This window comes from Pituophis catenifer, unplaced genomic scaffold (genome assembly GCF_029215685.1).
Source record: "Pituophis catenifer annectens isolate HBS135680 unplaced genomic scaffold, rPitCat1.0.hap2 SCAF_10, whole genome shotgun sequence".
Lineage (NCBI taxonomy): Eukaryota > Metazoa > Chordata > Lepidosauria > Squamata > Colubridae > Pituophis > Pituophis catenifer.
The window spans coordinates 3,531,676-3,553,414 of NW_027256890.1; the positions used below are offsets into that span (position 1 = coordinate 3,531,676).

General features: G+C 47.9%; 1 protein-coding gene across 1 annotated transcript in view; it reads right to left on the bottom strand.

The window, feature by feature from the left end:
- NCOR2 (nuclear receptor corepressor 2) overlaps positions 1-21,739 on the bottom strand; it is a 170,045-nt gene that overhangs the window by 9,291 nt on the left and 139,015 nt on the right. The window contains 14 exon segments of the mRNA XM_070951279.1: positions 288-433; positions 525-665; positions 1,624-1,823; positions 2,391-2,539; positions 2,627-2,734; positions 5,188-5,654; positions 8,160-8,316; positions 8,949-9,083; positions 11,107-11,256; positions 12,669-12,914; positions 14,440-14,667; positions 15,942-16,302; positions 18,393-18,673; positions 20,161-20,247. Coding sequence (XP_070807380.1) covers positions 288-433; positions 525-665; positions 1,624-1,823; positions 2,391-2,539; positions 2,627-2,734; positions 5,188-5,654; positions 8,160-8,316; positions 8,949-9,083; positions 11,107-11,256; positions 12,669-12,914; positions 14,440-14,667; positions 15,942-16,302; positions 18,393-18,673; positions 20,161-20,247 — 2,856 coding nt within the window.

Sequence of the window (21,739 nt, forward strand, 5' to 3'; positions counted from 1 at the left end):
GATGGATGGTAGATGATAGATTAGATAGATATAGATAGATGGATGGATGGATGGATGGATGGATGGATGGATGACGGATAGAGAAAATGATGGATGGATTATAGGAATATTAGATGGATGGATGGATGGATGACAGACAGAGAAAAATGATGGATGGATGATAGATGATAGATTAGATGGACAGATATAGATAGATATGGATGGATGGACAGATAGATGATAGATGACAGACAGACAGATAGTTGACAGCCAGAGAGACAGGAAAAAGAGTTGAGAGAAATTCTCACTGTATTCCGCCTCGTTCCGGTTGCTCGTGCTGAGTTTCTTGATGATCTCTTGCTTCTTGGATTTCACCATGGCGGAATTGCTCTCTGTCAGTTTGCTGAAGAAGGCTGGCGGTTGGATGCTGTTTCCGGGAGATCGGGTGCAGCCTCTGCGGGATTGCAAAGAACAGTGAGTCTTTTGCAGCTGACCCTCTAAGCCACGCCATCACCACCTGCTACACTGTCCACCCGGCTCCTTACCTCAGCTCCAGCTGCTCTGCCTCGCGGTACAGAATAGGGTAGGCGCTGTTTCGGACACGCTCGGCTTCTCCGTTTCCCTCGGGTGGAGAAATCGGCTCGATGCAGTTGTCCGAAGATGGAATTTTAATTTGCTCGGGGGACCTGCGGAGGATAAGAGCGAGAAGGTGAGACTCGGGCAACAGGAAGCTTTGGATTGAGAACGGTCGGTTCTTCCATTGGGTGAGACAGGAAAGAGAGGGGCCTTTTGATGGATGAAGATCTGGAGGTTGAAAGACCAAAAACGAGAACTGCAACAAACAGGGTTTCTTTTCAGGAGAAGGTGAGAGAGTCAAAAAAAAAAAAAAATGTAGGCCAGGTATTTCCCAAAGATGTATCTTTCAAAAGGCAACTTGGCTTTGTTTTTCCTTGAAGACATTTCGCTTCTCATCCAAAAAACTGAAGAAGCTTCTTCAAGGAAACAACATCTTCAAGGAAAACCCTGTCTCTGACCCCTCTTTCAAACCAGCAGTCCTCTCTGTCCAAAATGTGGACTTTGCTGTCTTCAAAAGAGTGGCCTTTGTCTTTTAAATGCAGATCGACTGCTGAATCTTGTCCTGATAGGTTTGTTCCTTTATGTTGTGCCATGCGTTTATGAAGTGGTTGTTTTATTTCCCCAAAGTACATGGCTCGCTGCATTGTAATCAAACCCATGCAAACGACAAGCCGTCTGCAAGGAGCATAAATCCTTCCATTCCCCACCATCTAGTCAGAGCTGAAGAAGCTTCTTGGATGAGAAGCGAAACATCTTCAAAGAAAAAAAAAAAGGAAGTCCAGTTGTCTTTTGAAAAAGCATCTTTGGGACAACCATGACCTGGATGACTGAGAATCTCCATAGACATGTAGGCCAGGTATGGTCAAGTGTCTCCTTCAAAGTTTGCACTACTGGTGTTCAGTTTTGGTTTTGACACTCTGAATGTGAGCTCCCGGATGCTCCCTCTGCAGTGGGAACATGATCCCTGCCTGGTTTTCTCCACCAATCTTGATTTGGGCACCCCTTTCTGTTCCTATAGCCCATCTTCCACCTTTGGCAGCTACTTTTATGGCCAGAAGAAGACCTCACCTTTGGTCTGGTTCATTTTCGGGGGAAATTCTAGAAGATGAAACATGTTCCATTGATTGGTGCTGGAGATAAGATTCGGCAGGAGCTCGTCGGAGATCCAGTACAGGGCCACCAGCCCCTGAGTAGGAATAGACGGGAGGCTGGATATGAGGATTGAGTTGCTGGGGATGATGGCGTGTGTAGTTTTGAGTGATGACTTCCTGTAAGAAAGGGATAGCCTTCGTTTTTTTCTTTGCGGTCATTTCTTGAGACGGTTCCAGGGGTGGGCTGTTGGGGGTTCGCAGGGGTTCGGGAGAACCTCTAGCTAAGATTCTGTGCCGTTCAGAGAACCCCCAAATCCCACTCCTGGCTGGCCCCGGCCCGCCCATCCCTCCCCTCCCAGGAATCCCCACGCAGCCCATTTTGGATGCAGGTAAGTGGATGCGCGCATGGAGGTTCAGGGAGGGCACAAAATGGGCCTACTGGAAGTTCGGGAAGGCCGAAATGGGGAGGCCATTTTCGCCCTCCCGGAGGCTCAAAGAAAGCCTCTGGAGCCCGGGGAGGGCAACACGCCCCCCCTCCCGCTGTGGTAAGGATGCCGACTAGGCCACGCCCACCCAGCAACCGGACAGAGACCCCCTTGCTAAAATTTTTGAAGCCCACCCCTGGAGGGTTCCCTATCCCTTTGAGACACCATGCGGTCGTCCTTGTCTTGCAACACATTCATTTAACAACCAAAGTTACACTGAAAAAGATGAACTTACGGCTAGACTTTGCATCCCACTTACATTGATGTGTTGGCCCAAGGTGACGACGCGCTGATTTCCTTTGGCATTGGGGGGCCCCTGTAACGGCTGACTCGGGGAGTGGTGACCCTCACTGATCTGGTGGAGCTGTTGCATGTGTGAGATCTCTGTCGCCGAAGGTTTGAGGGAACCTAGGTGAGAAAAGTGAACGGGCGGAATGAAACGCGCCGTAACCAAACGGGGAAAGGTCCCTGTTTATGGGTGGAGGAGACCCTGACCTGTCTCCTTATCTTGAGTCAGCTTCATCCCTTTCTCGTGGATGGCAGAGGGGGAGTTCACGGGGCTTATGGTTTCAACGCCATCAGGACTGTAGTTCCCACGGAAAACTGAGGAACACAAAAGAGAGCCTTAAAGGTTGGTGGGACGCCTCTCCTTTTCAGCTGTGTGAACAGCTGCTAGGGCAGGGGTCTGCAAACTTAAACACTCAAAGAGCCATTTGGACCCATTTCCCACAGAAAAGAAAACACCGGGAGCCACAAAACCCTTCCCGTGCCTGACTATTTCCTAAGTGGCCACAAAACTAGCATACGTAGTTGAATGAAATGTTCTGTTTTCTTCTGAAACTTTTCTTTTCTTGGATTTATCCATGGTTGGCCTACCGGGGGTTGAAAAGCTCAATAAATCGCGTGCCAGTGGGTGTCGCTCACTGGTGGTTGTGACGCATATTTTGAGTGACAAGGAGCCGCAGCAGAGGGGTGAAAGAGCCACGTGCGGCTCCAGAGCCGCAGGTTGCTGACCCCTGTGCTAGGAGAACCGAAATGATGAGAGCAGTGGTGAAATGCTCCAAAGTCTGCTACCGGTTTGCTGTGCACACACATGCACAGTGCACACCAAATGTACGCTTTCCTGCTTTCCAGAGAATATAAATCGCGTGGCACAGCTGATTGTCGGAAATACCAGTTTGTCCGAACAGGTAGTATTTTTTTTACTACCGGTTCGCTCAAACCGGTAGCTTTTACTACCGGTTCGCGCTAACCCGTCCGAACCGGTAGCATTTCACCCCTGGATGAGAGATACCCTCAAAGGCCACTTTTGACACCTGGCATGCTGAGACCTCATTGCTTGGATCCCTACGTAGAGAAGATGACTAGAGAATGTTCAAGAGGTCCTTCACATCTGACCTCGGTCCAGGCTGAACTGACCCATAGGCCCTGGATGGGGGGGCCACACTGTTGAAAAGCACACAGTGGCTTCCACTGGAGGTCTTCTGGAATATATTGTGGTATGAAATGGTACAGTCACCCATCTTAAGTTGTCCAACACAAAAGCTTCAACAATATAATTAGAAAAGCTTTTGTTTTGGATGAGCAACTCACTGCCCGAGCCACGTTGCTGACACCTGCAGTGTTGCCAAGTTTGGAGATTTCTGCAAGGGTGACTTCCATTCAAGCTGCAACCAAACTCATGGTTCTAGCTCTAGAACAGCCTTTCCCAGCGCCTGGTTTGCAATCTTTTGGAGTTGTAGTCTCAACCAATCCGGGAATCCGGAGATTGGAGGAACAAAACCAAGGGACCATTTAGTAACCTCATTCTCTCCCCCCAACATCTTCTGGCTCAACACCAGATGACCTTCCCCATGTTGCAATATGTGTACAGGTAGTCCTCGACTTACAACTATTTGCTTAGCGGCCATTCAAAGTTACAGTGTGTGACCGCTTTTCACACTTACGACCATTGCAGTATCCCTGCGGTCACGTGATCAAAATTCGGTGTTTGGCATCCAGCATGTATTTATGACGGCTGCACTGTCCCTGGAGTCATGGGATCCCCATTTGTGACCTTCCCAGATGGCTGAGCAACTACTCAGTTTGCAATTCCCTTGCTTAGCAGAGGAAATTCTGATCCCCCAACTGTGGTCGTAAGTCGAGGACTACCTGTATCTCGGCCGACTTTAGCAAGTTGACAACAATTCATGGACAAAGCAGAACAGGAAATTGTTCTGGAAGCCAGCGCGGTGCTAAAATTCGTGACCTCCCACTTTCCTGTATTTCGTACATTTTGCAGAGGTCGCACGGAGGCAGGTGGATGGGTGTACAAATAGCGAAAATGACATGTCACAACCGTGCAACACAAGCCCCCACCTCTTTGGACAGGCCTGGCTAAGGGGAGGGTGGGAGGGTTTGATGGTGCATCCATGACATCTTCTCAATGTTTAGACCAGGAGTGTCAAACTCACGTTGTCACTGTGATGTTTTTTCCCCTTTGCTAAATCGGGCGTGGGTGTGGTCAGCGTGACGCATCCGGCCCGTGGGCCAGGAGTTTGACAGCCCTGGTTTAGACCCTCGTCCCTTTTTGAGAGACCCCTCCCCATTTCCAAGTCTAGCCTGCCCTGCCGCACACAACGACATGCTCAGGAGGAAATCAAACGCATGGGAACCGAGGGGGAAAAAAAATAGGTTGAAAAATGGGGGTGGTGGGGCAGGAAGAAGAAGCATGAGCACAAGAAGGGTGCAAAACAGGAGCCTTTAGGCAGACAATGCTGAAAACATAAAAGGGGCCATCACCACAAATGTGAAAATCAATACGCTTTTTATAAAAAAAAAAAAGAAAAAAAAAGAAATAAATGATTGCGGAAAGGGAAGGATCTTTGGTAACGTCTCCGGGTGCGGGTTGGAAGGCCCCCCGACACGGAGAGCCGCCCCCGATTCCCCCTCCAATGTCTTACCATCGCCATTGGTGCTGTTATTTAATGAACTTCTTTCGGGCCTCCCCTTATTGCAAGAAATTTGGCGCGTGATAATGACATCAATGAAGTTGGCCGCTGTCATGGTAGTCTTACCGAGTACTCGCAGCTCCTGTTCCTGCACTGAAAAGGGTTTACTCTTTTCTCTACTCGGCTGCTCGGGGGCCGAAACGGCGTGCAGTGATGGGTCCAGGGGGCTGTGATGCGAAGGCTGGATTTTCCCCTGTCCTCTGCTAAACGGGTGGCTCGCCCCCGGCCCAGAAGAGGACAAAGTCTTGGGCTCGGTAGCTTTTACGGGAGAAGGTGTCTGTTCTAGGCCTGGCCCCGCGGACAACTTTGAGGTGAACAGGTGATTGGTCTCAGGCTGAGGCCATTCGCTTTTGATGTCCTGGGTCCTGGAGGAGGAGACCTCCTTCTGCACGTGAGCCGACTCCATCACCGAGGCATAGTTGTCCAAGCCACTTATGGAGCTGCGCAATGCCGATGCCGGACAGAAGCCGGAGGAGCAGGCTGGGGACGTGGTGGCGATGGATGAAGAGGAAGAAGAGGAGGAGGAAGAAGATCTGCAAAGCAGAAAACCACGTTAAGGGATCTCCAGGGGGAGAAGAAGGAAATACCCACATCTTTTGTAAGGGGCGTCGAGAGGAATGTAGTTATGGGGGTTATTCAAGCCCTGGAATTCTGCAAGGGCACACTTAGAAGAAATCCAGAAGTTGTGGGTGCTCCAACACTGGAGGTTTTTAAGAAGAGATAGGACATCCATTTGTCTGGAATGATATAGTGTTTCCCAAAGGTGCTTTTTTCAAGAGGCAACTGGACTTTCTTGTTTTTCTTTGAAGATGTTTTGCTTCTCATTCCAAGAAGCTTCTTCAGCTCTGACTGGATGGTGGGGAATGGAAGGATTTATATTCCTTGCAGACGGCTGGTCATTTGCATCCTTTTAGAGGGTTGTTGAGACCACCTGGAGTTTATCTGTGTCATCAGGGTCACCGGAGCAGTGCAAATGGGTGTGGAGCCTTCTTGGAACTGCTGAAAGGACTGTGTTACAAATTACCCCTCCCCCTCTGTTGAGAGAGGGCTGTTCAATTTGGACACAGATGGCCTCTTTGACCCCTCTTTCAAACCAGCGGTCCTCTCTGTCCACAATGTAGACTTTGCTGTCTTCAAAAGAGTGGTCTTTGACTTTTTTTTTTAAAAAAATTGATTTATATGCCGCCCTTCTCCGGAGACTCAGGGCAGCTTATAATGCGTTAAGCAATAGCCTTCATACTTTTTGTATATTTATACAAAGTCAGCTTATTGCCCCCACAAACTGGGTCCTCATTTTATCTACCTTAGAAAGGATGGAAGGCTGAGTCAACCTTGAGCCTGGTGAGATTTGAACTTACAGTAATTGCAGACAGCTTGATGTTAATAACAGTGCTTTAGTCTGCTGAGCCACCAGGCTCTTACTTTTAAGAGTTAAGACTTTTAAAGACAGATGGACCGCTGAATCCAATCCTGATAGGTTTGTTCTCCTATGTTGTGCCATGCGTTTATGAAGTGGTTGTTTTGTTTCCCCAATGTACATGGCTCGCTGCATTGTAATCAAACCCATGCAAATGACAAGCCGTCTGCAAGGAGCATAAATCCTGCCATGCCCCACCATCCTGTCAGAGCTGAAGAAGCTTCTTGGATGAGAAGCGAAACGTCTTCCAAGAAAAACAAGAAAGTCCAGTTGCCTCTTGAAAGAAGCACCTTTGGGACAACCATGACCTGGATGACGGAGAATAGAGTTTTCTGCTTGAGCAGGGGGTTGGACTAGAAAACCTCCCAAGCCCCTCCCAGCTCTGTTATTCTGAACTTCCAAGTGCAAGATGCAAACTAAACTACAGGTAGGATATATTTTCTGCACTTGCACAGATGGAGAATCTGGGGCCAGGCAGGTTTTTTTGGCTGGATTATAATTTGGGGTTTGCGATTGAAGAAAACAGGGAGAGGGGAATGAGCGAAAAGGGGCTTCATATCCAACAGATTCCCCTCCCTATACTAACATCCAGAATTGGCATGTAAGATTTTGCCTATAAGACACCTTCCTTCCAAGTGTCTGAATCATTGCAGGAAAGGAAAGGAGTGTAGCTATAAAAGAACCATCAGTCAATTGCAAATGGCAGCCTGACCTGGAACAGCTGACAGCCTGCAACGATCTCTTGAAGCCCAATCAAACAACAACGTCTGCCTATCTCAGGTCCTTGGGTAGGACTCGCTAGGTGGACAAAATTGCCAAATCCAGTCTGAACATCTGGCTGACTGTAGGAGGAGACCAGGCTGAGCCCGAGGGAGGGGTCAAATGCGTCATCAGCCTCGAGTCCTTTTGTGCCCACAAGAGATCTAAGTTCAGCACACTTGATTTGTGTTGACTCTTCTCTACCGCCAATTTGCTTTGACTGTTAGGAGATCAGATTCTTGTAGAGAGCTTAACCTTTAAATCAACCTTTATCACAGGTAGTCCTCGACCTACAACAGTTCATTTAGTGACTGTTCAGAGTTACAATGGCACTGGAAAAAAATGATTTATGACCATTTTTCACACTTATGACCGTTGCAGCTTCCCCATGGTCACGTGATCAAAATTCAGATGCTTGGCAACTGACTCATATTTATGACGGTTGACATGTCCCCAGGGTCACGTGATCCCCTTTGGCCACCTTCTGACAAGCTAAGATCAATGGGGAAGCCAGATTCACTTAACGACGGTGTTACTAACTTAACACTGGCAGGGATTGATTCCCTTGACAACTATGCCAAGAAAGGTTGTAAAAATGGGCCAAAACTCGACTTTAAAATGTCTCACTTAGCAACGGAGATTTTTGGCTCAACTCTGGTCGTAAGGCGAGGACTACCTGCATTCATTTGAACTGCCTGGATTTCCTGATTTCTCACGCTTGACACCAACGGTGTGGCAAACCGAGAAATGATAATAATAGACAAGCAACCAGCCCAGAATCTGCACTGTGTAGGTTCCGTTTTGTGGAACCTGGATGAATGTCGAGAATAACGCGCTTCCGCCTTTCCGCAATTTGACCTACCGCAAAACGGAGGCAGTGGGACCTTCTGGAGAGATTATCTTCATGTTGGTGTTATGCAGCACACTGGGACGTTGCTGAATGTTCTCCTGGGTGCGAGGGGAAACCGGGGAGTGTTTGTGAGAGTGTACGGGGGTTCGGCCGCTGCTGTGCTCGGTGCCTGTCGTAAAAGATGGAATGGAGGCAAAATGAGGAGGTGACCTAGGCTTCCCCAGCAACACGAAGCCGAGTCCTCGTCCTCATAAACCCGTTTTATTTAACTTACAGTGAATTCCTCTCCAGCAAAGTCTTCCCTTTCCCACAGTCTTTCAAGATAGTTCACAATTACCAACCTTTATCAGGGTTGGAGAGTAGCCAGGCCGATATCTTTCAGACTCCCGCAATACTTGGCAAGAATGCAGGAATGAACTAATTGTCTCCTGCAAACACCCCTCCCCTTTCGCTCCTCTTTCACTCCCTCTGGGAGGGGCCATTCATCGCCCACCTGTGGCCTTACTCCTGAGTCGACCCTTGTTCTTTAGCTGTTCCCTTCGTCTGGCAACTCTGTGCATGCGCACCCTGGGAACAGGCTCCAGCTGTTCATCTACCTAACTGATATCTGACTCCGAAGGCAGCGGATAACTGTCAGACGGCCCTGGCCCCCTCTCTGCCTCCAACGCACAGCACTCATCAGAGCCTTCCCCAGACTCCAGGACTGGCCCATGTTCCTCCCCAACCTCCTCACTGTCCGAAACTGCTGCTAGCTCAGCTGGCGGGCCACAACATCTTCCAACATGGTGAACCTCAACTCACCCGGCCTCCAGATGGGTGCGTGCTCTACCGTGGCTGTGCTGGTCACAACTGATTTCTTGCGTTCCTTTTCACGGTCCCGTTCTTGCTCCCGTTCGGAAACCGGGGGTCCCGTCTTAGCTAAATGCGCAGGGGTACCTGTGAAGCACAGGCTGTTGTTTGTTTCCCACCGTGGACAATGTGCTCTAGAGTTGCTTTGCTATTTCATCCCACCGTCAAACTCCAGCAAAAAAAAGCATTCGACTTGAAAAATATTTGATAAAAAAATCTCAGAATTGTAGGGTCCTTGGTGCTCTCCAAACTCAGAGAGCACTAAGGACTCTACAGTCCTTTTCCTTATCTTCCTCCTTCCTCTCCACAAACCCCACTGTTCTGTCCCCCTTCCCCACACAGGCAAACACACAACCAGGCACGCCTGCCAAGATTTTATTAAGCAATCAGACTAGAAACCCTTGCAGATAAGAGTTTTGGCAGTAAACGGCGAAATGCCTGCCAAGTCAGTTTCCACCCACAGTTCGCAAGAGAGAGTTTATCCTCAGTCTGGTTCAGTAGCAAAAAGTAATCCATGAAGCAAGAGTTAACCAAGGTCCAATCCAAATATGTACAAACCAGATTTCAGGTAATGCGATGTGACTCTCAGGTTTTTAACTTTGACCGTCACAAATCCTGAAGAGCAATCACACCCACTTTTATTCCTTGTGGGGTGTGGCTCAGTGACTCAGCTCAATCTCTGGCCCTCCCACGCCTCTTTTGTTGCTGCGCACACTTCTCCCTCCAACGCTGCCTGGGATCAAGTCAGGATTCATTATCCTTGCTCCCTATCTGTTGTTGTTCCGATATGCTTTCCTCCTGGCACATCCTAGGCTGTTCCTCTTGGCCTTCGGATGGAACCTGAGGCATTGCCAGAGAGGAGGGTCCTGGAGAGGGCGGCCTTACCAGTTCCTCCCCATCACCTTCTGAGTCCTCTTCCTCTGTTAGGACAGGCTCGGGAGTCGGGGTCACAACACCCACTCCCTTCAAGTACTGATGATGTTCCCTAGTTGGGTCATGAAATGTCTACAAAAATAACCCACTATCGGAGAGCACCAAGAACCTCACAGTTATATCGGTACCAGTGGTGAAATGTAAACTTTGTTACTTCCGGTTCTGTGGGCGTGGCTTGGTGGTGGTGGGGGGGGTAATGTGACTGGGTGGGCATGGCCACTTTTTTTTTTTTTTTTACTTTTAAAAGCATTTTTTCTACAACCTCTTTGGCCGAAGAGGTTGTAAAAAAAATGCTTTTAAAAGGCTCTGACAATCCCAGCTGAGTTGCCTGATTGTCAGAGGCTTTTGTTTTCTTTTAAAAGCATTTTTTTGTTTTTGGTGAAGAAAACACGAAAACAAGAAAAAGAAATCTGCCTCTGCCTCGTTGCAGCAAACAGCAAACAGCCTGCTTTACTTTCATTTTCGTTTTCAGAATAGCTTGATTAGCACAAGAAAAAAAAAACTGCTCCCAGCAATTTACCTCCTTGCAGCAAGCAGCAGAGGCTGCGCAAAACATCTGAGAGTCAGAAGGCCAATCCAATCAACTTGTGCTAATTAGGCTGTGCTGAAGCTGAGACGAGCTGTTTCTTCTTGCTGCTTGCTGCAAGGAGGTAACTGCTGGGAGGCAGAGGTCAGAGGGTGCCTAAAGGATGGCATACAGCCGGAGTGGGCCCACCCACAATTTCCGCTACCGGTTCGGGTGAACCGGTCTGAACCGGCTGAATACCACCTCTGAGCTACTTCCTTCACCCAATCTAGAACAGCCTCCTTTCCTCTTAGCTTGCATTCCCTTGTTTTTGTTTACACCTCTGTTGTTTACACTTGTTTACACTTAACTTTGCACTTCTCAGAACTGGGTCAAGCAACCTACAAATCCATACTTCTCAGCTGATTTGGACCGCACTGGTCCTGCTTCTATTTTTCTTCTCCAAGAAAGCTCCATCTACTTCCTTCAGCCAATCTAGAAACAGCCTCCTTCCCTCCAGCTTGCATTCTCTCGTTCTCGTTTACCTCCACTCTCCCTCTCCGGAACCTTTCACCTATGCACAAGGGTGGATCTCCTTGCCAGGCGGTTACCAAAGAAGGATATTTAGAAGCACCTCACCTACGCCGGGTTCTAGGTTCCCTCCGGACTCACCTGGCGAGAGCGGCGAGCTACTGTGTCGACTGCTGAAAGGCTGGGCAGCGCTGTGCATGTAGGTAATGCGGTCCATGGAGGCTGCAGAGGTGCCTGGGGTGGGGGGCACGAGCACAGGGAGATGTGGTACTTGAGACAAGTCAATTATCCCTGCTGGGAAAGGAGAAGGTGGTTAGGACGGAAGGAGGAGCCCAGAACCAAGTGGGCAGTGTCCTCTTTCAGGTCAATGGGGCTTAAATTTATCAGGCTGGTCTGGTCTGAATTCTCTGCATTTTTTAATTCCTTCCCTTTAAGCGTCAACTCATGCCATGGGCCTCACTCCAAGAAGAATCTTATGGCCAAACAAACCAACAGCTTTGCTCAGAATGAACAACTGGCAAAGAAAGACAGAACTCGCCCCCCGGTCAACTCACACACGGGACAATTCAACAACTTAAAAGTTAAATTTAATTTTGACAGAACGGTGGCCAATAATCATAAAATAAAGTCAGTCCGGAAATACAAGAGTATTTTGATGAAAGCGTGGACACCAAGAAGGAAAGTAACTTGAATGATTAATACTACAGCATTGAATTGTCCCGAGATGTGTTGGCCGAAGTGAATTGTCCTACATCCAAGAACAAAAGTGTTGCTTTTAAAAATAACTTGAGACTGCAGGGCAAGGTAGAACCCATCAATATCCATCCAGCCAGCTGTTCTGACCCGGCTCCCAAACACGACAAACCCTCTATAGTTAAACAAATCTTCCATTTATTAGAAGCACCACCAGCCCCGGCATAAAGTCTCTCTTTCTCACCGCAGGCTAACAAGTCTGTCTGGCAGGGAGATGAATAGTTGTCTGCCACATCTATTCATCTCCACCCCCTGCGTTTTATCCCCAGAGCTAGAGTGGGGCTTCGTTAGCAGCAGTGGCTCTTCGGTCCCAAGAACCGGCCCATAGATTTCCACTGCTCTCCTCTCCTTCTGTGCATCCGTGCGTCAGGCACCGGACCCAGCTGTTCCTCCTCTTTCTCATCAGCCACCTCCAGACCTGGGGGCTGTTGACTCTCCATCTGAGGGCTGAAGGACGGCCCAGGCTCTGCCTCTGTCTCTCTCTCTGATAGCCACATTCCCATGTCCCCCTGGGAGCTCTCAGGTTGCCTCGATGCTGGCCCTGACTCCCACGCCTCCTCCTCCTCTGATTTGGTTGCTGGAGGGGCTGGTGGCTGACAGGCCACAACACTAGCATTGTCCTCTACAGCACTGTTCCCCAACCTTCCTTGCTTTGTGGACTAGAAGGGGAGGGGGGAGAAGGGATGGTTCCATGTGAGCGGTGGGTGAGCCTGCCGGTTCCGAACGGGCTTGGGTACCCCTCCTCTACAGCCAGCAGAGCCTCTCTGCTTGATGTTTGTTCCCGTAACAGCACAACAGCAAACACAATTGATGGAAGTCGCTCTTTGAAACCATTGTGTCTTGTCTCGGGACCCAGCGTGATCCACCATCTCATGGGTGTTTGTGCAAACAAATCTCCAACATGGCTTCCCCTCCCTCCTGGGCCCTCTGGCGCCCAACGGATTCCAGACCTGCTGCGTAGTTGAGAGCCAGGGAAGGTTCTCGTGGAGACAAGCCGCGAAGCAGATCGACTCTCTGAGCCATGGTGGTAGCCGTGGCGGCGTTGTGGTGCATCTGTTGGGAGGTGATGTAGTCGTTGATGATGGTCTGTCTGTTCTCCATGGCGGCAGTGTCCGGGTAACCACGGATGAGATAGGGAGGGTAGAGATGGGGGTACGTAGGACCAGGAGCAAGGTGCCTCGGCAAATAATAGGCAGCTGTTGAGTCAAGCAGAGATGAAGAAGAGAAGGCCCATTTCCAGATTTTAGAACATTTACATCCAACCTTGTATAACATGTCAACTCCTGTCTTCTACATCTTTCCATAAAGCTCCACTTAAAAAGGTAAAGGTAAAGGTTTCCCTCGCATATATGTGCTAGTCGTTCCAGACTTTAGGGGGCGATGCTCATCTCCGTTTCAAAGCCAAAGAGCCAGCGCTGTCTGAAGATGTCTCCGTGGTCGTGTGGCCAGCATGACTCAATGCCAAAGGTGCACGGAACGCTGTTCCCTTCCCACCAAAGGTGGTCCCTATTTTTCTACTGGCATTTTTTATGTGCTTTCAAACTGCTAGGTTGGCAGAAGCTGGGACAAGTCACGGGAGCTCACCCCGTTACGCGGCACTAGGGATTTGAACCTCTGAACTGCTGACCTTTCGATCGACAAGCTCAGCGTCTTAGTCACTGAGCCACCACGTTCCTCTACAAAAAAAGTTCAACTTAAGGTCTTCCAAATTCTTTCTCCGCTCTTTCCCAGGGCCAATCTCTAGATCAGGGGTGTCAAACTCAAGGCCTGCGGGTGGGCATCCGGCCTGCAGGGTGCTTAGATCTGGCCCATGAGGCTGCCCTGGAAAGAACTGGCCCACGATGCGGAGCTCCGTTTTTGCTGGCAGAGGGCTATCAAAACAAGCTAAAAGCGAAACCAAAGGAGAAATGTTTCCCCTTTTTCATTTGAGCATCCAAGAAGGGACGGGAAAAGAGGAAGGGAAAGAGGAAAGGGAAAGAAAAAGAAGGGAAGATGGGAAGAGAGCAAGGAAGGAAAAATAAGGGAAGAGGAGGAGGAAGAAGAAAGGAGAATGAAGAGGGAAAGAAAAAGAAGAAAGGGAGGGAGGGAGGGAGGGAGGAAGAGCTAGGAAGGAGGGAGGGAGGGAGGGAGGGAGGGAGGAAGAGCTAGGAAGGAGGGAAGGAAGAAAAGAAGGAAGAGCTAGGAAGGAAGGAAGGAAGGAAGGAAGGAAGAGCTAGGAAGGAAGGAAGGAAGGAAGGAAGGAAGGGCTAGGAAGGAAGGAAGAGCTAGGAAGGAAGGAAGGAAGGAAGGAAGGAAGGAAGGAAGGAAGGAAGGAAGGAAGGAAGGAAGAGTTAGGAAGGAAGGAAGAGCTAGGAAGGAAGGAAGGAAGAGCTAGGAAGGAAGGAAGGAAGGAAGATAGGAAGGAAGAGCTAGGAAGGAAGGAAGTGACATCGAACTGGCCACGCCCACCCCCCCAGGTCAAGCACAACCCCAATGCGTCCCTCAATGAAACTGAGTTTGACACCCCTGCCTGCCCTAGATCTACATGCCACCATACCACGTTGCAGAACCCACCATCCAGGTTGCTGCTAAACTCTTCATGCACTTCCAAGATCTGCTAACTCTTTGATCTAATCCAAATCACCGTACTGAGGTCCGTATTCTTAAAAAAAACGTTTCAATCTGCAGCGGGACTAAGCTACCCAATGCCCAATGGGCTGATGGACTTTTCAATTCTCCTACCTGCTTCCAAGGGAATCCCTCGGGGAATGGCAGCGGGATCAAAGGTCAGCGGAATGTGGCCTCTGTATAGATCCATGCCGCTTGTCCCGCGGAGCAGATGCTCGTATGGAGTCATCGGGTGGTGATGTTCTGGAAGTGGGGTGTGAGGAGATTTGGAGCTGGCGATGTCTCTGGAGGTGGTTGTGACCTTCCTGTCTTGAGACACGGGTTTCCCAGCAGTGATGCTTCCTGTTGAAGGAGAGGACAGCATCAAAAAAAGAGCCTGTAGTACAGTGGACTAAAGCACTGTTATTAACATCAGCTGCCTGCAATTACTGCAAGTTCAAATCTCACCAGGCTCAAGGTTGACTCAGCCTTCCATCCTTTCAAAGGTAGGTGAAATGAGGACCCAGATTGTGGGGGCAATAAGATGACTTTGTATAAAAAATATACAAAAGTATGAAGGCTATTGCTTAACGCATTGTAAGCCGCCCTGAGTCTCCGGAGAAGGGTGGCATATAAATTAAAGCAAAAAAAAAAAAAAAAAAGAGGAGATTTGTAGCTCAGGGTTGAATTGTGAGGTCCGTTCAGTTTTCTCAGAGCACTGATAGCGCGGAGGATGTTCCCTAGTTGGGTCATGAAACATCTGCCAGAAATGACCTGGATCACTGAGAAGACTTTTAGCTGTACAATTTGGGATGAAGACCCTTGTAATGATGTGGGAGAGGGAATGGATTTCCAGAGGAAAAAATGGCAAACTACAGGAACCATTTGCACCACTCAGGTGACCTGAGGACACAGGTAAACCTCCAAGTGGCCTCAACGACCCTCTAAAAGGATGCAAAGGACCAACCGTCTGCAAGGAATCTAAATCCTTCCCTTCCCCACCATCCAGGCAGAGCGGAAGAAACTTCTTGGATGAGAAGTAAAACGTTTTCAAAAGAAAAAACGAGAAAGTCCAGTTGCCTCCTGAAAAAAAAGCACATGACTGAGAATCTCCTCAGACATCTGCACAAAAGCAACCAAGCTCAGAGAGCATCAGGGACCCCTCAGATGAAGTAGACATTTGCATCCTTGAAGAAGAAGCCAACCACGCGGTATTAGAAACAAGCCCACGATTCCTGAAAATTGCCATGCTGCGCTTGAAACATTGGCCAAGAACATCAAGGTCTCAGATGTCTTTCTATAGAAAGCACCTTGAGTTCTACAACTAAGAGCCTGGTGGCGCAGCAGCCTGTTATTAAAATTCAGCTGCCTGCAATTGCTGCGAGTTCGAATCTCGCCAGGTTCAAGGTTGACTCAGCCTTCCATCCTTTCTAAGGTAGGTAAATTGAGGACCCGGTTTGTGGGGGCAATAAGCTGACTTTGTATAAACATACAAAAGTATGAAGGCTATTGCTTAACGCACTGTAAGCCGCCCTGAGTCTCCGGAGAAGGGCGGCATATAAATCAAATTAAAAATAAAAAACTAGGTAGCATGGAGCTCCTACACAAGGTCCCCGAGAACAAGCAAGATGGCTGACCTTCAAGTTGCCTGGGGGCTGCTTCTCTTGTGGAGATGGGGGACCCTCGATGCAGGTGACCTCCAAAAGCTGCCCCGTGGGCCGTCTGGTGGTCCTCGTATGAGAGGGGGCTATGGCGAGGCTTCCCTGGCTCAGGCATAATCATGGGGGATCCCCTCGTGATGGAACCACCAGAGTTGGTCACTGGGCTAGGCCTGCTTTTCAAATTGTCCTCATAAGCCCTTTCCAGCGTCCTTGGGTCCTGCATGGCCTCCATGGGGAGCATGGGATGAAAATTCCTCCCCGGGCTGCCGATAATAGACCGGACATCGTGCTTTTTGGTATTTGTGGATGTGTTTGTGTCGTATTTCAGTGGAGTACCCTGGAAGCGAGAGACAAAAAAAAAAAAAAAAAGGAATCAATAAGCTGGAAGATGAAGGACAGGACTGTGCTAATGTCAAGATGCCACATTTCATGGATTGGTTTATTTTAATTCACACTCTGTCCATTTGGCATGGGATGGAATACCATCAAACAAGAACTTCTTTTGGACGTGATAGTCCAGGAGCTTCCAACTTCTGAGAGGTTCTCCCCAACAAGGAAAACTCATATTTTGGAGCACCTTCTGGGTTCAAGCCCACCTAAGAAAGCTCAGATTTGCTTTGGCCTAGGATTTAGAATAGAATAGCAGAGTTGGAACGAACCTTGGAGGTCTTCTAGTCCAACCCCCGGCTTAGGCAGGAAGCCCTATACCCTATCAGACAAATGGTTGTCTCTTCTTAAAAATTTCCAGTGTTGGAGCATTCACAACTTCTGATTAATTGTTCTCACTGTCAGGAAATTTCTCCTTAGTTCTAAGTTGCTTCTCTCCTTGCTTAGTTTCCACCCATTGCTTCTTGTTCTACCCTCAGGTGCTTTGGAGAATAGATTGACTCCCTCTTCTTTGTGGCAGCCCCTGAGATATTGGAACACTGCTATCATGTCACCCCTAGTCCTTCTTTTCACTAGACCAGACTTACCCAATTCCAGCAACCGCTCTCCGTATGTTTTAGCCTCCATCCCTCTAACCATTTTGTTGCTGCTCTCTCCTCGTATAGACATTTTCTGTATTATCTAATAAAGGTAAAGGTTCCCCTCGCACATATGTGCTAGTCGTTCTTGACTCTAGGGGTCGATGCTCATCTCCGTTTCAAAGCCAAAGAGCCAGCGCTGTCCGAAGACGTCTCCGTGGTCATGTGGCCGGCATGACTCAATGCCAAAGGCGCACAGAACGCTATTTCCTTCCCACCAAAGGTGGTCTCTATTTTTCTACTTGCATTTTTTAACGTGCTTTCGAACTGCTAGGTTGGCAGAAGCTGGGACAAGTCACAGAAGCTCACCCTGTTACGCGGCACTCGGGATTCAAACCACTGAACTGCCGACCTTTCGATCGACAAGCTCAGCATCTTAGCCACTGAGCCACCACGTCCCTATATCTAATATCTTCTCTAATACAGAATCCAAAAACACCCAAGCTGCTACATGAATCCAACCATCTGTTACCCCAAAGCCTGGGAATCACCCCGATCCTGTCGCTATGGAAACAACCCCCACACATCCCAAATTTTACCAGCCTACAAGAATGGACCTGGTCCAAGCATTGTTTTGAAAATCTGGAGCTAGGGGAACATTTGCTTGCAAACAGACCCAGAGCTTCAAGGCCGAAGCAGACCAGCATTGGAGCTGTATTCAAATCCATCAAAGGCGATAGATCACATCTGGCAGTTTTGGAACAGAGCTGGTGCCCTGTTTGGTGCAACGCCAAGCCGTAATTCTTGCCCCGTGGAAACTAACTGTGGCAGGTCTCCAAGGAGAGGTTAGAAACCATCTGTTTACTCTACTTGAAAGCCGTTTGTGGTTAAATCTCGCGTGGGTCAGGCTGGGGTTAATTGAAACAGAGGAACGGGCCCCATCAATTGTGCTGGACAATCGGGGTACCAGCTCACCAAGAAACGGCCAACTCGGGTGTGTTTTTTTAAAAATTAAAAGAAAGGAGAACGCTTATCGACACATTTTTGATTAGCTTAAAGCAGGGGTCTTCAAACTTGGCAAATAAATTTAAGACTTGTGGGCTTCAACTCCCAGAATTCCACAGCTAGTCATGCTGGCTGTGGAATTTTGGGAATTGAAGTCCCCAAGTCTTAAAGTTGCCAAGTTTGGAGACCCCTGGCTTAAAGCACCTCGACACCCAACAATACAGGTAGTCCTCAAACTAAGACCACAACTGAGCCCAAAAAGCTGTGTTGCTAAGTGAGAAATGTGTGGGTTTCACCCCATTTTACGACTTTTCTCGCCACCGTTGTTAAGTGGGGATGCAGCAACGGTCATTAAGTGTGAAAAATGGCCTGCTGCCAGATCCCCTGGTGGGCCACAACAATATGCTCGCCTAGGACTGTTATAAAAATCTGATTTATTTCAAGCCATGTGAGATACCTGGGTAATCGATCCTTCCTTAATGGGCCGGGCCATTAGAGAGAGATCGGGCGTGCGACGAAGATCCTCCTTCGGAATTTCATGAATCGATCGCCCGGCTTCCTTCACCGTGGTGACCAGTCCTTCGTGAACCGCTTTCAGCTTCAAGGGAGTGAGGGACTCGTGGCTCCTGACCTTATAGGCATCCGTTAAATCCCTTGGTGGTGTGTTTTCCCTCTTGAGTTGCTTGGCTTCCCTTCGGGGATAGTCCTCTGGAGATTCCACATAGGATCTAGGAATTCCTAAAGGAAAAACACACAGACAGAGCCTGTCAAATCTTCTTCTCCTTTCCTTTAGGACCATGATGGTGAATCTTATGGCATGCGTGCCAGGGGTGGGTTCTAAAATTTTTTACTACCGGTTCTGTGGGCGTGGCTTATTTTGTGGACGTGGCTTGGTGGGGGGGTGTAATGTGACTGGGTGGGCGTGGCCAACTTTTTTTTTTTTTTTACTTTTAAAAGCATTTTTTCTACAACCTTAAGAGGTTGCAGTAAAAAATGCTCTTAAAAGCCTCTGACGATCAGGCAACTCAGCTGGGATCGCCAGAGGCTTTTAAAGGCATTTTTTTTTCTACAACCTCTTCGCCAAAGAGGTTGTAGAAAAAAAAATGCCTTTAAAAGCCTCTGACGATCCCAGCTGAGTTGCCTGATCGTCAGAGGATTTTTTTTTTACTTATAAAAACATTTACTTAAAAGCATTTTTTCGGCCGAAGGGGGAAAAAAAAGCCTTTGATGAGGTGGGTGGGGTAAGCAAGCGGCAACCGGGCCAGCCAATGTTATTACCGGTTCTCCGAACTACTACAAATTTTTACTACCGGTTCTTGCGAACCGGTGCGAACCGGGAGCAACCCACCACTGATGTGTTCCACAAAGCCCTCTCTGTGGGCATGCGCGCCTTTGCCAGCTGCTCTTCTGGTTTCTGGCACACACATGCGCTCTGGCCAGCTGGTCCTCGCGGGCACTAGAATGCTGGAAAACGGCCCGAAAAACGGCCAAAAACCAGGCCATTTTCCGGGGCATTTTGCGGACTGCTTTTGGCCCAAAAAACAGCCTAAAAACAGCCCAAAAAATGGCGAAACCCGGCCAAAAAACAGGCATGCACGCGCCGGCCAGCTGTTTCCGGTGCTCTGGTGCATGTGAAGACCAGCTGACCAGCACGCATGCAAGTGCCGGAAACTCAAAGAACAGCTGGCAGACACCAGCTAGTTGGTCTTTGGGTTTCTGGCGCTCCAGCACACGTACATGCACTTGTGTTCCGGTTTGGGCACTCGGTGCCAAAAAGGTTCCCCATCACTGCTTTAGGGGCCTCCAAATTTGGCAGCTTTTAAGATTTGGGGACTTCAACGCCCAGAATTCCCCAGCCAGAGTGAAAAACAACAACATTACCTTAGACCAGGGATGTCCAACCTTGGCAACTTCAAGACTTGTGGACTTCAACTCCCAGAGTTCCCCAGCCAGAACTAGAACTCACTGTCTCCTGGTGATTGGCCACCCAGCCTGCTTTCATGCCTAAGGCAGGACTAGAACTTATGCTAGCTGGAGAACTCTGGGAGCTGAAGTCCACAAGTCTTAAAGTTGCTAAGTTTGAAGTCCCCGATTCTAGATAAGCAAAATGAGACATCCTTCCACCTCGTTTCTTCCTTGACTTAGCAGAATCAACCAACGCTAAGCTTGGGTGGACAATGGGACAACCAGAAAGTTCTCCTACCTTCCTTGCGTGATTACGGTACCTTGAGTGATGGAGCCTCGGATGTGATGTGGTTCCTTTAAGTTGAGTGGACTGTGTCTCTCGGGAGGGATGGCTCGGCCCATTAAACCTAAAATGATCCCACCACCACCAAGAAAATAAAATTAAAACAAGGCATGTACCGTATTTTTCCGACTATAAGACGCACCGGAGTATAAGACGCACCAAGATTTTGGAGAGGAAAACAAGAAAAAAAAGGTTTTGGCCTCCGTGCATCTGGTTTTTGCCCTCCCCAGGCCCCAGGAGCACTCTGCAGGCCTCCCAAACTCTCTGCGCATCCCGTTTTTGTGAAAAACAAGCTTGTTTTTGGCAAGAATGGGATGTGCGGGGCAGGGTTTCGGGGAGCCAAAAATGGCTGTATTTGGTGTACAAGACGCACCAACATTTCCACCTTCTTCTGGAAATATCTCAGGTTTTGAATACCCTGAAAAGCAGACTGAGGAAAAAGATTAAAGGATCTGGGATTTGTTTGCTTTTTGCTGCAACAAGATCTCCAAATTCCACCATCCCAAATAACTGTGCATATTTTGAAACTTCTTTAAAAATTCCTCTTCTAAGAGAAAAGGGGACTATTAGTGTATACACTTTTATATAATAAAATAAGGGTAAGAGTAAAAGAAAAATGGAATAATTGAATAATGAAATATTGCAACTTTATATAAATATGTATCACTATTAGAAATATATAAATTGGACTGAAAGTAATAACCATGACTAATGCTATTAGTCTTATTTGTATTAGAATATAATAAAATAAGAGTAATAAGAGAAAATATGGAATAATTGAATAAGGATATATTGCAAGTTTATATAAATATGTATCACTATTAGAAATATATAAATTGGATTGAAAGTAATAAGTATGACTAATGCTATTAATCTTATTTGTATTAGAATGTATGACACTCAGGTGCCACACTGTTCACGCATTGATATGTTTGTAAAAAAATAAAATAAAAAATAAAGAACTTAAAGTAAAATAAAAGTTAAGAAGGAATGACAGAAGACAGGAGTGAGTTTGTTTCAACTGGAAAAGAAATTTTCCTAAGGAAATTTCTACATTCTTCCTGTTTCTGCCCAGCAGAGGCAACGATCTGAGAAATAATTAAATATTTTTATCAATACAGCTACTCCTCAACTTAAAACCATTCATTTAATGACCAAAGGAGCCTCGGTGGTGCAGCGGACTAAAGTGCTCTTAAGTGCTAGCACTTAGCTGTCAGCTGTCTGCAATTAGTGCAAGTTCGAATCTCACCAGGCTCAAGGTTGACTCAGCCTTCCATCCTTTCGAGGTAGGTAAAATGAGGACCCGGATTGTGGGGGCAATAAGCCAATTTTGTATAGAACAACACCGCTTAGGGGGGGCCGAAAGCCCTAATAAGCAGGTATATACAAAAAAGTATGCAGGCTATTGCAATAATGCATTGTAAGCCGCCCTGAATCTACGGAGAAGGGCGGCATATAAATTGGACTAATAAATGAAATAAATAAAATAAAGCTACAACGGTACTGAAAAAAATGACTTATTGCTGGTTTTCACACTTACGACCGTTGCAACATCC